This window comes from Herpailurus yagouaroundi, unplaced genomic scaffold (assembly GCF_014898765.1).
Source record: "Herpailurus yagouaroundi ecotype Mexico unplaced genomic scaffold, PumYag 206, whole genome shotgun sequence".
Lineage (NCBI taxonomy): Eukaryota > Metazoa > Chordata > Mammalia > Carnivora > Felidae > Herpailurus > Herpailurus yagouaroundi.
In genome coordinates this window covers 4,634,231-4,650,713 of record NW_024412437.1, presented here as the reverse complement: position 1 = coordinate 4,650,713, position 16,483 = coordinate 4,634,231, and the positions used below count along the sequence as shown (strand labels likewise).

At 53.4% G+C, this 16,483-nt stretch overlaps 1 protein-coding gene across 5 annotated transcripts in view; it reads right to left on the bottom strand.

Moving 5' to 3' along the window:
- ARSG (arylsulfatase G) overlaps positions 1–16,483 on the bottom strand; it is a 109,655-nt gene that overhangs the window by 2,777 nt on the left and 90,395 nt on the right. For 4 of the 5 annotated variants that reach the window (XM_040452185.1, XM_040452186.1, XM_040452188.1 and 1 more), the window contains 3 exons: positions 14,655–14,763; positions 7,200–7,320; positions 2,419–2,509 (listed from right to left, as the gene is read on the bottom strand). In XM_040452185.1, coding sequence (XP_040308119.1) covers positions 2,419–2,509; positions 7,200–7,320; positions 14,655–14,763 — 321 coding nt within the window. The remainder of the gene's footprint in view (positions 1–2,418; positions 2,510–7,199; positions 7,321–14,654; positions 14,764–16,483) is intronic. The other variant, XM_040452190.1, reaches the window with a different exon arrangement.

Genomic DNA, 16,483 nt, shown 5'->3' with positions numbered 1-16,483 from the left:
TCTCACTGAGGTGTGAGAGAAATTTCTCCAGTGGCTCCTCTTACAGGGAGAGAAGAATGGGCAAGTCACACAGCCCTTCATTAATGGTTTTCCTCTCGTGGTTGACATTTGGGTCGGTCAGTGGAAAGCTGAGAGTCACTGTCTTTGCCTAGAATTTGGCTCTTCTTCATTGCCAGTCAAGGGCACGGGACATGAGGTTTGCAGTCAGTCGAGCAAGGGTTTGGATGGACTCCTTATAAAAATTAAAGATTTCCACTTCACAGAATAATGAAATAGCTTGCATAGGACCCCACGTGGGTAACAATCACAAATTCTAGGCAACAAATTTAGGGGAAAAAACCCCAACAACTGAAGGCACCAGAAAATCACGGAGGCAGGCAGAAACAAAATAATTTGATCATTGAAAGGCAGAGGTCACCATGGGTTGGGTCTGTGTTCAAGAGTTTCATTCCCCTGGGGACACTGCCCAGTCTGTGCAGTCCGGGCCCAAGAAGACTATCCTCTCTTTGGCTTGGGGCATCGGGGGAATATCAAGGTATCAGAGCTCAGGACTCTCACAACGGAAGAAAATCGATGGGTGAAATCCGGGAAGGAGGGAGCCAGAGGGGGGGGGACGCCTCAAAATCTGTGAAGAAACCTCCTCCAAATCTTTCTCTAATCTAATGTAGTAGATAGAGGTCAATACAGCTCGTTTATCCAAAAGCAGCTTTAAGTAACCAGGATGCAGACTTTCCAAAGAGGAAGGGAAGGGAGGGATTAGAACATGTCACACTCTCCACCCCCGGCCCCCAGCTGTTGAGATGTCTGTCGTCCTCATCCTCGTGCTAACTCTGCCGGGACTTTGGTGACTCCTCAGAAGAGGCCTCCCCTGGGCATCCTAATTCTTGTCTGATTGTGATGGTTTTAAACGGTCCGATTACTTCATAGTAACATTTAGGATGCCAGCACTGTGGTCCCAAGGGCTTTTTTGGCAAGGTCTTGACTTCTGAAATTAACTCAGCCTGGAGAAGCCATACCTCTGAGATAATGTAATGTAAGGACTGTAATCTAGAAATTTTCCATCCGAAAGCATAACAAATATCTGACTGGTTTGCATTTTAGGTTTTGGAGAATCAAAAGAGTCTTTGTGGCATTTTTAATATCCCTCAAGTTCTGAACTCAAAGAACCTGTGTTTTTATGGCACATTTTCTTCAGGATCACGTATTTATACTCGGGGAAAATAATTTCTGTTATTATATAATGGTTTGGAACACTCTCACATTAAATAACTGAATCAAATTGAAATCCACACCAGGTCCCGGGTCTGGTTTTGTTTTGTTTATGTTTTTGTTTGTTCGTTTTTCATTCACTCGGAGAAAAATTTTAGGGTTCCTGCGGGACACGAGACACTGTGCTCAGCACTTAAAGACAACAAAAATAAAAGATCTTACAAAGCTCTGGGTTCAGAGAGCTCAAAACTAGTAAGGGAGGGGCGCCTGAGTGGCTCAGTCAGTTAAGTGGCCGACTTCGGCTCAGGTTATGATCTCACGGTTCTTGAGTTCGAGCCCCGAGTCGGGCTCTGCGCTGACAGCTCGGAGCCCGGAGCCTGCTTCGGATTCTGTGTCTCCCTCTCTCTCTGCCCCTGCCCCACTCGTGCTCTGTCTCTGTCTCTCAAAACTGAATAAACGTTAAAAAAAATAAATGAAAAAAAAAAAAAAACTAGTAGGGAAAATAAAACATGTACCCCAATGGCTGGCATATAGGGCAGAACGTGATCATCACCAGAGTTTCTCCAGATCGTACCCAGCTGAGAAGATGAGAGGGAGTTTTATGACCGAGGTACTAGGATTTGATGTGAGGCCCTAAACGCTGAAAGAGATCTTGATAGAAGGCCAAGGAAGAAGGTGGTTGCTCTTGGAGAACCGACACCAGAAAAGTCGAGCGACCCGGTATGGAAGGAGCCTGAATTCTGTTCGCAGCCAGAAACCCCTGGGAAGATTTTGAGAACCATCCTGACCCAGCATCACATTTCTAAAATATACATTTAAGACCGTCACCGAGCGAATCAAGAAGCAGAGAGACTTCTGTCGGTTTGCTAACTAGACCTCTAGAGTCTGTTCTCTGAAACAGTCTATTGTCTAGTAAATTACACCTTAAAATATCTCCAAGCTTCCATTTAACATTCCGCCAAACTGGCATTTAAAGCCTAACAGTGGAGTGAGAGTCCTTCTTGTGAGTGTGCGGACTAGCTCTGAGCTTGCTAGAAATTCAGGCGCAGGGTACAAAGACCTTGTTTTCGTATTTGTGGGTGCAGAGGGCCTGTCCTGGGGTGGTGGGGGGAGGGGGGGAGGGGGGTGCTGAGGGCTCCCTGAGGGAGGGCAGCCCACACTCACTCCTGGAGGCCTGAGGGTGGATCCAGGTGGGTGCCCCTGACTCACCGGTGACGTAGAAGGCCTTGTGTTGTTCCAGGCGGACGGTCTGAAGGGCTCCATACTCTCCGGCCGCCCCACTGTTGGGGTGAAACAGCACCTGAGACAGAGCAGCAGAGAGAGCTTCCTAACCCGTCAACCATGCCCCCCATGCTTCCTGGAAGGCATTCCTTTCTCTGTCACGGTGGCCGGTCCATCCCACCCGCCACGGCCCCAACCACTGACAGACACAGGCCTGTAGTCCACGCTGGCCAATGCTTGGGGGGGGGGGGGGGGGCCGGGGGGAGAAGGGCAGGAAATAGCTCCTTGGCAAGTGAATTAATCAGAATGGGCTGCAACTCTGGTCAGACTCCTAGGCCCCCGGTACCAGCTGCAGAATTTGCAGGGTCCGGTGCAAAATGAAAGAGAGAAACCTCGTTCGAAATCGAACAATTTCAAGGCAGCACAGTACGTGTTCTCTAAACCAGGCGCAGGACCATCCTGAGGGCGGGGCCGCAGGTGGCTGTGTCCCACCCTTCAGGTTCAAGACGGGGCCTGGGAATCTGCACGGCTTACAGACAGTCCCAGGGATTCTGACGCGGGTGTTCCTTGGAAACACGGCTTCTTGGCATCCAGTTAATGTTCTAACTCTCCCTCAAGCAAGGATGGCATGTCCTTGAGAGGACAGCTCGGCGTGATTTCTGCAGAACTGGGCACAGCCTAACCTCCGAACACAGATGTCCTCACTCCCTGACTCAATCCTGCCCTCCTCGGACTGAGGAAATTCCCCGTCATCGGGCCATCGATGAAAGAATCGCCCTACAGAATGGAAACACCGAATTCAGGCGTGCCAAGGGCAGGATTCGGTAGAAAATAAACAACCAGTGTCCTTGGTGGGTTGGTGGGTTGGTGCTGGATGCGTGAGACCGCCCTGGTATGAATCATGACCAATATATATCACTGCAAAGACGCTTATGTGATTCAAAGTTTCCATGGGGCTATTAAAAAAAAAAGAGCGAGAAACATCTGTTGGAGCAGTAAACAGCTGTCCCCCCAAGTTTTTCCGGGCTCTCAGAGGATGCCACCGAGGGCGGAGTCCCTCCCGCACCTGCAGCTTCCGTGCTGGGCTCTCGTGACAGTCCCTGCAAGGTCCCCAGCCAGCATGATGACAGCAGGCTCCTTCCAAACAGGAAAAGAAGTCGTAACTCAAAACTCACTCCTCTGCCCGCCCAGCAGGAAGCCAAGCCTCTCACTGCGGGAGGCCACTGGGTTTCCTTCTGGCGGAGGCGGAAAGTGGGGGGACTTGGAAAACCTACTGTCCGCCCATCAAGGAGGTCCTCAGACCTCCAGAAGATGGGAGTCGCGGTCCGCTGGTTCAAATCGTTGACAGTATTTGGGTCTCGGTGACAGACACTCCAGAAGGGTGGGCTGCTAGGTCCAGGATATTTGTGCAGCGTTACCAGAGGCAACTTCCAAAATCCAAGAGGAAGAGGAAGCAAAACTTCCGGATGGCTCCCTCTCAGAAACAGGAGGGCGTGGGTTTTGTTGTGCAGACTGGCCACGGCGTTGTTTACACCCACATAGGAAGAGGGTTGGCAAACTGATACATGAATCACAGCCTAAGACAGGTCCTCTCCAGGGTGGGTCCCCACTTCAAAGATAACTTTTATCTTCTGCAGACATGTTGCACCCTCTTGGTTGCCTTTCTTACCTGTTTGCTTTGTTTCATTCTGTTTTGTTGTTTGAAGCAGGTGAGCGGCTCCCTTAGGCCCCAGAGGCTGGTGCTTATGTGGTAACGCCCCCCCCACACACACACACAAAAGGAAGGCTCCCCAATCCCATCAGGTGGGGCTGCAAAGCCGGCTCCAAAAGGGGGCAGCCACTCCGGATGGGGATGGCGTCTTTCACCACTAGGGGCCTCCCTAAGAGAAGTGATCAGACAGACGGAGCTCCAGAGACAAGCCCCTGCTCAGGTCTCCCCGGTGTATGGCCTCCAGGGAGGTGCCACGCATTTTCTGACCCACAGCAGCCCCAGACCAGTCTGCACTGGCAGGTGAAGAGCCATTAAAGACGCCTTCCTCTTTGTGGGCAATTTTTGGCCTCAGCGGTTGGCAACCCGGGGCGGAGGTACGACTTGACCGGTGGTAACGTGACGAACTCCAGCTTCCACCAGGGAGTCAGGCAAGCACGAAGCAGGATCTCTGAGGCGCCCTCCCCCGCCCTGCGGTTGCCCTCCGTGCCCAGCCCCGGGCCCATCAAGATGAGAAGCAGAAGGCTCAGCAGAATGCAAGAGCGGGCAGCCTGGCCGCCTCTGTTGCACATTTTCAACACCACCCCACGTCCCACCCGTCCTCGAAGCGGGTAGTGAAAAGACCGCACAGTAGGAAAACTGCAGACCCATTACTTGCCCTTAAACCTGTCCGCACGGGGCCTGGGGGGGGGGGGGTGCGGGGAGGGGGGTGCCAAGGAGCTACGCCTTAGCCTTAGGTGGCTTCAGCTCTTTACCCGGGCGGTTACTTCATTTGCAAAATAGGGAAGGACCGAATGGCTGAGCTGTATTTGCATATTGTTTTGAGATGAGCATCTGAGGAGTTACTCTGAGCTTCTTGAAACTGGAATGGTTTTCTAAACTAAGCCGTGTTAGAATCCTTGCACGCCCAGAACACACCTGAGTGTGAACACAACCAAATTGTGTTTAGTAAAAATTACATGCGGTGGCGCCTGGGTGGCTCCGTCAGTTAAGCCTCTGACTCTGGCTCAGGTCATGATCTCACGGGTCGTGGGTCCGAGCCCCGCGTCGGGCTCTGTGCTGACAGCTCGGAGCCTGGAGCCTGCTTCGGATTCTGTGACTCCCTGTCTCTCTGCCCCTCCCTGACTTGTGCTATCTCTCTCTTTCTCTCTCTCAATGATAAATAAACGTTAAGAAAACATTGCTTTAATAGAAAATAATAAAAGTTTAAAAAAAAAATCACACGCGGGGACCTGTATTTGTACGTATACACATATGTACGTGCGTGTATGTCTCTATCATCACTCACTCTACCTCCCGGCCTCCGACCTCCCCTCTGTTCAGCAAATTCTGGACGCCTTACTCTAGTCTTTTCAGCAGGTGAGCAGAAAAGACCAATTCAGGGCCAACAATTACCTGGGTTGCCCTCAAACTCCAAACAATCTTATCTGCAGCATCTTCACGGCTCTGCAGGGAATCCAGAGCTCTGGGAGGCTGGGTATAGCCTGCAGGTGCCAGCATCCCAGGGACTTTGCTCTTGAAGATGCTATCAGCAGCTTCCTGCAAGCAGTAAGTGGTGGCTGTTTCCTTCTGGGCCCTGCGGTGTGGTCAGGGAGCAAGCCAGCCCCCACTGCAGCCGCCTTACCACACATCATCTGTCCCCACGAAAACCCCAACCAGTGTTGGGGCCTGCCTCTACTCCCCTTGCCGGGCCCAACCCTGTCGGACACTAGGCCAGTAACTGTTAGGCCCTGAGCATGACTCTGCAGAAGAAAGAGCTGCAACTAGAGAGAGGGACCGCTCTCCCCTCTGAGAGCGGAAGTGAGCGCGAAGGTTCTGGCTTCCACAGGCAGCAGCGGCCGCGTCAAGGAGCCCGGAGTCCTTGAAGCACTTCCTGGTGACCCCAATGATTCTATTAGTAGCCGTGGTGATAAACACTCAGGAGCACCTCTCCACTGACGTCTTCGATAACCCCCCGGGGTCACACACTGCGAACGTCCAGTCCGGAGGCGGAAACCATCTTCCTGCTCTTTGCAGCTTCCCCAGCGGTGGGGCTCAGCCTGGAAGCCTGGGCAGCTCTAGAAGGTTGGGTGTCCCGGGAGAAGCAGTACTTGCTCAGAGGGCATTTCAGGCAGCGTCAGACAACCCCTAGAAACTGCAGGAACGCTCTCGGAAGCACAGATGGCCCCCTCGGGGCTCCGTGGCGGGGGCCGCGTCACAAACCACCGGCCACATCCGAGCAGCGCATTTGAGTCACTTCCATGTGAACCTCGGGTGAAGACACAAATAGACCCTTTGATGTGTGGGTCCCTAACTCAGAAGCCATGTGCTCACCGGGCCTCACAGAGGTGCTTGGGGTTCCCTCCTCCCACTTCCTCTTCCTTTTGGTGAAAGGAAAACACACGGAAATGACATGGAAAGGCCGTCGGGGCCGGCACTTCCTGGCTGTCACTGCCGACGAATGCCTCAGTGCACATGAAGAGGGGACCCTGGGGTGCTGGGGAGCAGAACTCCAAAGCTGGAGCAGGGGCTGTAGGGCCACAGGCCGGGCCTTCCAGGAGCCAGGGGGAATGTTCATTCATTTCTTCGTCAAATGCACATTTACTGCCGGCTGGGTGCTGGCCCAGTTAGGTGCACTGAGAATTCTGGGGGAGATCCCTGCCTTCGGGAAGTTCCATTCTAGTCGGGGAGTCCCACAATACCCAAGTCACTCTGGCTAGTCAGCCACCCCGTCCAACAAAAATGTGCCAGGGGCCTACGATGTGTCAGACAAATCATTGCGGAAAAAAAATTGTATGTTACGGGCAAGAAGCACCTCTTTACACACCCACTCTAAGCCAGACTGTCCAATGTAAGTCTGGATTGACAAGCTGGATTGATCACAGGGGAAGAGGGGAGAGGGGTGGAAAGAGAGCTTTGTCTCAAAGGATTAATCCGTCGGGGGTTCTTAAACTAGATCGGGAGGGGCCGCTGGCATGCACGTTCCCAGGATGGTTCTCTTCGCACAAAGGTGGCCCCGGATGAGAAGCAGCAGCCCAAGCCCCTGTAGAGCCGGTGAGGGGCGCACACCTCCTCCACTTACCCGGTGCCCAGCCTGCGACCAGCCAAAAAGCACGGAAGAGGCATCCAAGCCGTCAAAGTGCCGGTCTTGGGGCAGGCTGGCCCCCGCCAGGGCCACCACAGTGGGGAAGATGTCCAGCACACTGCAGGAAGAACAAGACGGCGTTGGCCCCAGCTACTCCCAGACTCTCTCCCTGGCCCATGCTGTGGTCAAGGCCCACCCAAACCAGCCCAGACTGAGCACCAACATCCTCCCATATGGTCCGCCTCCTCTGCCTGCTGGTCCTTCCTTCGGGTCCCACCTGGATTTCTGCTCCTACAAAAGGCAGAATGGCACTGTGGTTTAGCACCCAGGCTCTGTGGCCAAGTGTTACCGGGTCTCAAATCCCAGAGTTATACCTACCTGTCTTCTCAAGGCCTCCATTTTCCATTCTCTAAAATGGGCATGATCATAATAGTGCCCACCTCACAGGGTATCAGGTGGATGAAACACATAGATGAGACATGTAGAAGACGATGGTATTTGTGTCATCGTTATTCACAAGGGCTACCCTATGGATCTAAGAACCAAGAGGCTCTACCTGTCACCAGCGAGGCCACAGCCACTGGCTGAGAGGGAACCACGTGTAACAGGCATCTGCTAGAGAATGTTCACGTCATTATTCCTGCTCTGGGTCTCTGTCTCACAAACATTCAGTCTTTGTTTAAAATGCCATGGTGGGGCACCTGGGTGGCTCAGTCAGTTGAGCGTCCGACTCTGGCTCATGTCATGATCTCGTGGTTCGTGGGTTCGAGCCCCATGTTGGGCTCTGTGCTGACAGCTCAGAGCCTGGAGCCTGCTTTGGATTCTGTGCGTCTCTCTCTCTCTCTCTGCCCCTACCCCGCTTGCATTCTGTCTCTGTCTGTCTCTCTCTCTCAAAAGTAACTAAACATTAAAAAAAAAAAAAAATAAGGGGGACCTGGGTGGCTCAGTCAGTTGAGCATCTGACTCTGGCTCAGGTCATGATCTCGTGGTTTGTGGGTTCAAGCCCCGTGTCGGGTTCTGTGCTGACAGCTCAGAGCCTAGAGCCTGCGTCGGATTCTGTGTCTCCCGCTCTCTCTGCCCCGCCTATGCTCACGTTCTGTCTCTCTCTCTCTCTCAAAAATAACTAAACATTAAAAAAAAATTAAGGGGCGCTTAGGTGGCTCAGTCGGTTGACGGTCCGACTTCGGTTCGGGTCATGATCTCACGGTTTATAGGTTCAAGCCCCTCAAGGCGCTCTGTGCTGACAGCTCACAGCCTGAGGCTGTTTCTCCCTCTCTCTGCCCCTTCCCTGCTCACGCTCTGTCTCTCTCTTTCTCACAAATAAATATAAAAAAAAATTTTTTTTTAATTAAAATGCCATGGTATGTGAAACGTTCCACCCCCTTTATTTCAGTGATTTCTTCCCCATTACAAAATAGTAATAAATGTTTACGGTGGGGGAAGAAAAATAGAACACCCAGAAATATAAAAGAGAGAACAACGCAGAAATCGCCCATCACCCAAAGGCAGCCACTGTTACCATTTTGGTGGGTTTTGTTAATGTGAGTTTTTAAGTCACGCGGTGCAACTTGACTCTATTATGGGGCACATCGCCCACCAGCCTGCTGTGTTTCATCAGAAAAAAACTCTCCAGCGTAAACAAATGGACCGTCCTTTCAACAAAGCTGTTTATCCGAGGGCCAGGCCAACTGAGTCAGCGGGATGTGATGCAGTCAGGCGGGCAGGCCAAGGTGAGGAGTACTCCCCCAGATAGAGGCCCTGGTTCGCCGGAGGCTGGGCACAGCACCAAACTTCAGGCACGCTCTGAGGGAGGCCTCGGGGGCCACCTGCCCCACTGCCACCACCCGGAGGTCCGGGAACAAGCCTCTCTGCCCGCCCAAGAGGGGCTGCAGAAGGGGCTCGCCAGGAGGCTCCGCCTAGAATCCCGGACAGAATCTCTCCCCGGACGATGGCACGGATTATTTCTGGTTTGCCTTCTGTGTTCACGATCCACACAGCTAGTGGCTTACCTCTCGAGATACGTGTCCCAGGGGCTGGGCATCCCACACAGGCAAAGCCAAGGAGTGCAGAGTAAGCATGATCAGAGTACGGCACAGTCCAGAAACCTGTCCGGAGTCCAAGGATCCTGCCACAGACCGGGCAGTGCGGAGCAACGCAGTCCGAGAAGGCGGCGGCGGCTGGGGCCGTTTGTTTGAGCTTTCTCGAAGCTGCACCCCTAAAGGACACCGGCATCGCAGATGGGTCGCCAGCGAGCAGGAAACACAGGGTCTGTGTCAGGCTGGAATGGATGGCATACTTTCTCTTTCCATCTTCGGTTTTCTCCCCTGTATCATGAGGCTTCACATTCTAATGAAACAAAGCACTAAAGTCTCATGTTCAGGGAACCCTAACGTCTCAGAATTCATTCGTCAGGATCCTCAGAGGGACTTCATCCGCCCAGAGCACAGAGAAAACCTTTGGCCCACGAGAAAATCTTCAACATCTCCGATGACTGGCCAATCCAGAATTACTGCCAAGCTCAGGCCGTTCCAAAGTCTTTCCTTCTGTAATGGAGGAAGCCGAGCCCCCGAGGTCAGGCCCACAGGAGGGCACACACAGTCCCCATACCATCCCGGGGCTGGGCCCACAGACTCAGCTTGAGCTTAGAGACAACATTGGTCCTAGGGAGGCCACCAAAGGGACCCCAGCTGCTCCAAACCTCAAACCCCACCTAAGAAACTGGTCCCGACAGTCTTTGAAACCTTCAAGAAAGAGACCAAAAAAAAAAAAAAAAAAAAATCTACATTTTCAAGTTTCTGTGGCTGGTGATACTTGGGATGGGGGCTTTGGGCAGGACCACGTTCTGATTTTTGTGGGATATATGGGAACTTGGGCCTTCATGGGCCCCTGCTTCCGTACGAAATACTAAAAATCATATTTCACATCTGTATTGACAGAAAGATGCATATATAAATAATATATATTAAACCATTGTCTTCAACTGAAAAGTTCTTTTTTTCCCTCCTTCCGATTTTAGAAGAAATTAAAAATCTCACGTGTCCCGGGGCGCCTGGGTGGCTCAGCTGGTTGAGCTGGTTGAGCCTGGGTGGCTCAGCTGGTCTTACTCTCTGGCTCAGGGCATGATCTCATGGTTCGTGAGTTCAAGCCCCGCGTGGGGCTCTGTGCTGACAGCATGGAGCCCGCTTTGGAACATCTGTCTCCCTCTTTCTCTGCCCCTCCTCAGCTTGTGCTCTCTTTCTCTCTCTCTCAAAATAAATAAATATTAAAAAAAAAAAAATCTCCTGGGCCCGGCCCTCCACCTCCCTGGCCTAAGAGACAGTCGGCCTTGGCTTCTGGAGGGAGGAAAACCCCACTTCACTGGGGTTATGAGAAGTGACACGAAAGGCTGCCATCAGAGTGGGCCAGGGGACACCTTTGCCGGCTGCCCATGTGAAAATAGTTTCTTCTTTTCTTAACATGGCTTCAGCCAGCCCACGGCACCGAAGGTTGTTCAGAGGAAGTGTGCGTATTTGTGCCCCCAGGCAAGGTGTCACCCCAGGGACCCGGGCGTGGAGAGCAGGCCGTGGGGAGGAGGGTGCAGGAGGGTCCGGCTGGAGCAGGAGGACTGCTAGGAGCTTGCTTGGGCCCAACAGCCCAGGCTCGGGACGCCTGAGGATGGGAACCCAGGCGCTGTGCTGGGCTGTCCTGGGGGGAGAGCATCCCGGGGCAGAGGGAAGGGCTGGGAAGGGAGGTGTTTCCTGGAAGCTGGGGACATTATAGCTGGGAAAAGGCGGTGTGATCTGAGGGCGGGAAGCGGGAAGTGGCAAGGAGGTTGCCAAGGAAAGGATTGGGGGTGCGTGGGCCCGGACACAGAGGGAGGGGAGAACAGAACTTCCTCCGGATCCAAAGCAAAGGCGGGGGAGGGGCAGTGCCTTTATAGCGCTTAGTTGTAAGTTTCTTCCTGTTGTAATTCCCTCTTGTGACCCCTGGGAAAACTGGGTACCCACCCCTTCCTGGCCTAAGCCCCTCTGCGAAGCGTTGAGGGGCTACAGCTTCCCCCAGACCCCTGACTCCGGTCCTTCTCAGAGGCCAGTATAAGAACCCAAGAGCACTGTTTTCAGGGGACACGGGGGTCCCAGAGCATCAGAAGAGCCCGACACAAAGCACGCATATCCGTTCCACAGCAGAGCATAGCTGGGAGCGGGAGGTGGGGGGGGGTGCACACAAGGCCCCTCCCTCTCTCTCCCTCCACTGCCCACCGCTAGATGCAGGAAAGAGTGGGAGACTTGGAAAGGAGATGCGTGGCTAGACCTTGCTCTCGCGGTGACACCGAACCACAGGGCACTGACGTGAACATGGCCTGCTTGTAACTTCCACTTCCGAGACGTGTGCCTCAAGACGGTACAGAGGCAGGTGAATCAGCCCTCCACACAACCGGCTGCGTTTCAGGCATCTGAAGAGAGCCGCCCGCCCCCCCCCCCCACCTCCACCCCGGGGACCCTCCAGTCTCCAGGCTAAACGGAACCTTTAGCTGTTTTCCCAAAGGAGATGTGGCCACCTCGTGTTGCCTCAGTAATCGCAGGAGAGGTTCTCTGCTCTGAATAGAGACGGTGGCCTCCCAGCTCAGAGATGCAGAGCATAACCTTCACGTCTTTGTATACGGCTATGAGACATCACATCAAAGCTGTGGCTCTCAGGGGTGCTGGGCTGGCTCAGTCGGTAAAGCATCCGACTTCGGCTCAGGTCCCGATCTCGCGGTCTATCAGTTCGAGCCCCGTGTCGGGCTCTACTCCGACAGCCTCAGAGCCTGGAGCCTGCTTCGGATTCGGTGTCTCCCCCTCTCTCTGCCCCTCCCCCACTTGCACTCTGTCTCGCAAAAATAAATAAATGTTAAAAAAAAATTAAAAAACAAAAAAAAGCCACGGCCGTCAAGCAGCATGAGTGTGTCTTCCCAGGGCACATCTGGTCCCACCTGGAAACATTTCAGTTGCCACAGGTCAGGGTGAAGGTGCCACTGGCATTCAGTGGGTAGAGGCCAGGGATGCCATTCAATATCCTACAATGTACAGGACGGGCCCCCACAACAGAGAATGATCCTGCCCAGAACGTCAACAGTGCCAACGTGGAGCTAACCTGCATTACAGGCTGAGGTTCAAACCACCAGGCCCTTGCGACACGTGTCGCCAAAGCCCCGGCCTCCTAAGTTAGCTCCTAACCATCAGGAACTTTCTGTCTGATTTGCTCGCTACTCCATCCCCAGTCCCTAGGGCAACGCTTGACCCACAGCTGGACACAACAATAAATATTTGTGGAATAAATGAATTTCCCTCACTCTGTAATTGTGTCACTGGGCTTCGGGGTCAGGACATGTGCGAGACCTTTCTTTGACCTCGCTACGTTATGCGGGTGCACGCTGGAACATTAACAGTGATTATCTCTAAAAGGGAACCAAATGGAAAATGGAATTCGTGTGGACCCCTCCTCCCTCGCCACTGCCCCCCCCCCCAACGCATTTGTCACTTTTCTGCATTCATGTGAGTACTTGTATCAACCTGTCCACTCTCTTCCCATAATTCCTCAGGGCCACCAGAATTGAGGTGTAAGGTATTCTGGCCTTAGCTCTATGGCTCAGGGGACTTACCTCTGATCTGAAAGGAGATCTATGTCCCTCTGAGGAATAAAGAATAGGGGATAAGTACTCTGGGGGAGGAGGGAGTGCCTGGTGGGGTTTCCAAGGACATGAAGTACCATCAGTTTCTTGAAAATGGATCTGAAGGCTATTCTCCTCAGAGCCGACCCTGAAGGAGTCATGGAAAACAACAGTAGACGCCTGGTGGCCTGGCCTGACAGTAAGGACGCTCCACCCAAGTTTGCTTTAGGTGGATTTATGTGAGGAAACAGCCAGAGGGTGAATTCTATGGAGATGAACTTTCCTGCTTCAACTGAGACTACTTTAATGCCAAAAAATATCCTCCGAAGGGGCCGATGTAACGGATCAGCGCTGTCCTGGTAGAATTCCAGGAGCTCTCGAGCAAACGCGGTCTTGTACCAAGACTCACTTTCTTGGGTCACCAAATGGTTCCCTCAGTCCGTTGTCTCCTCCGGGGCCTTAGGCCACGAACGCCACGGTGCCGTGGTATCATGGCGCTGTGGTTGACCATAGGTGCAAACGCCCTTCTCACGTGAGGAGCGTGTGCTCGGTGTGCAGGGACGGAACTTGAGAGCTTGCCGAGTTATTTGTGCGTGCGCAGCCAGCCCAGCCTGTGAACACTTGGCCTGACTGCACCAAGTCAGCCCCATAAAAAGCAGTCCATCTGGCCCTCTTCCCGGCCAGCCTGACATCACAGACTCCAGCGCTCGCTGTTGTCACACCTGCCTGCACCCCCTGATGGCACAGGGCTGACGTGGGGTCGTGGGGGCCCGCAGGCTGCCAGGGACGGTGCCTACCCACCCGCCCTGGCCGTCAGAGCTGTTAACCCCTCCTTTCCCCTGGCCTTCACGGCTGTCCCGGTTCCCCACCGGGTCTGGGGATGCGGGAAGGAGCCCAGGGAGCTTGTCTTCCTCTGAGAGGCTGTGTTCTTGAGGCCACGGCCCACTGGGCTACAGAACTGGTTCGTAAATTAGTCTCTGACCAGACCAACAGCTCTGAGCCCCTGAGCAGCGCCCGGCCACGCCCCCTTGCCAGTGACTACAGAACCACAGAGAGGAAGTTCCCATCACGGGTCTTGGTTACCCAGCTGCGTGGAATCGCTCTCGGAAGGGCCACCACAGCCTCGTGCTGTGCCCAGGAAGGGGCCTCGTGGATCTGCCTCAACAGGGAGCTAAGAGCGAGGGTGGGATCTTCGAAGAGAGGGAGCAGCCTCACTGCAGAAGCTTCCTTGCCACGGGTAGGAATGTCCTCACCTAAAGGTGCATTCTTTCCTCGCCAGCCCAGTGGGGCCGCCTCCTTCTCCCTCCCCTGCAGGCTAGGCGGACACCTAGGTGCCTTTCTTGGGCCCGTGTGATTGCTGGCGATATGCTGGCTTCCCGCGGTCACCCTGAGGACACCTGCCCTACCCCCAAGGATGGAACAATTGTGGCTTACGCGGTCTATTCCCTCCCGTCTGCCAGGCCCAAGACAAAAAAAGGGACACGCTACCGCTAACCTTTCTGTTAGTAGAGCACTGACGCCAGGAGCCACCGCCATGACTCCGCATCAAAGGCCACAGAGCCCGCCCAGTCCCCTCTTGTCACCAAGATCATCCCCAGAGGATGGCTTGCAAAGAGCCACTGTGGGCCCTAACTCAGCACGTGGGATTGCCTACGGGGAGATCCGTGTGGCTACGATCAGAGCTGTAGGAGGCATCTGGGAACGCCCGGCCAAGGCAGGTGGCCGATGAGGCCTCTCTTCTCGAGGTTTCTAGCCGCTGGAGCCTCGGTCCGTGGTTTTCTAGCCCCGAATCCCAACATTTCAAGGTAGTTTGGGTCTCATACCTTAACAAGGCTGTGCTGGTGACGTTGATGGGAACGGTGCCAGGCCAGTAGGCCAGAGCCGGGACCCGGTGCCCACCTTCCCACGTGGTCTGCTTGGCTGCACTTCCCCCTGTGAGACAAGGCAGGTAGTTGGTTTTCCAGCTGTTCAAAAAGCACTGAGAGTTTCTGATCACTGCAGCAAAGGAATCGCTTCTTTTTTTGTTTTGTGATTTACTGTTTCAAGTTTATTTTGAGGGAGACAGCGAGCAGGGGAGGGGCAGCGAGGGAGGGAGAGAGAGAATCCCAAGCAGGCTCCACGCCGACGGCACAGAGCCTGATGCAGGGCTTGATCCCGCAAACTGCGAGATCATGACCTGAGCCGAAACCAAGGGTCAAACGCTCAGCCTGCTGAGCCACCCAGGCTGCCAGGAATGGCTTCATTTATAACCAGCTATTTTTATTCCTCTAGCCAACACCTTGCATTCCCTGATTTTATTTTACCGGATTCAACATAAGTAAATGGTTGCTTCTGTCATTCTCTGGGGAACCACGTTGCTTCATTTTCTTCATGACCCTTTTATTTTAATGTTTATTTATTTTTGGGAGAGAGAGAGAGCGCACGCACGTGTGCATGAGCGGGGAAGAGACAGAGGGAGGGGGACACAGGATCCAAAGCAGGCTCCCCGCTGACAGCAGAGAGCCCGATGTGGGGCTCAAACCCATGAACCGTGAGATCATGACCTGAGCAAAGGCGGAAGCTTAACCGACTGAGCCACCCAGGCGCCCCCTTCACGACACTTGTAATACTTCAGGCTGTCTGGTTTGTTCATTGACTTTCTGAGGGTGCATCTCCACTCCATGAGACCTTATCAGCCTTGTGCACTGAAGACATAGCAGGTGTTTAACAAACAGGTCGAATAAAAATGACCTTGTCTTCTTGCTGACCATAACGTGACCGTTTAGGATTTCAAAACACAATTATTTGGGGCACCCGGGTGACTCTTGGTCTCGGCTCAGGTCGCGATCTCACAGTTCATGGGATTGAGCCCCACATGAATCACGCGAGCGTGGAGCCTGCTTGGGATTCTCTCTCTCTCCCTCTGCCCCTCTACCCTGCTCATTCTCTCTCAAAATAAATAAACATTTAAAAATATATACAATTATTTGAAAAGAGAGAAAGGCAGAAACTCCCCCAGCTGTGTGATCTGCTCAACGCCCAACAACTGATCTGGCCAGGATTTTATTGTTGTCTTTTGGTTTGCTTTGCTTTGTTTTTCCTTGAGTTAATGAGTCGTTCCCTTGTTGTGGAGACAGCATTAGTAATAGCTCTGACCTCTTGCCTCTTGGGGGCGATGGGTGGGGTAAGGACAATCTACGTGCAATCTATGAATTTCCACTTTGGTAATTCAAGGAATGATTTTTGTTACCACTAAGTCAAAAGTGACCACCGGGATCATGAGGACCGGCGGGCTGGAGGAGATGAGGTCATGCTTTATGGAAACATCCTGAATGCATGGAGCACTGAATTATCCATGACCATCCCCACCACTCCCACACACACCCCACCCTCATCCCAGCTGAGCCAAGGATTCCACAAAGTTAGCGTGTAGAAAGCCCTTCCAAGGCAAACGCGGTATGCGGCTCACACGTACTGTGGTCATGCAACCTCCCCATGCTCGGCTGGCGTGAATATGAGAGCAGTGATGATGGGCGGGAGGGGGCTACGAGACCCAAGTCTCTGCACTCGCGCGGCCGCGAACAGAACCTTTGATGTCCCTGGCCCAGCACCCCACACCGGAAATGCTCCGCATTCTTGGGATTTTCTCATAGCCAGCTTTGGAGTCCCCCAA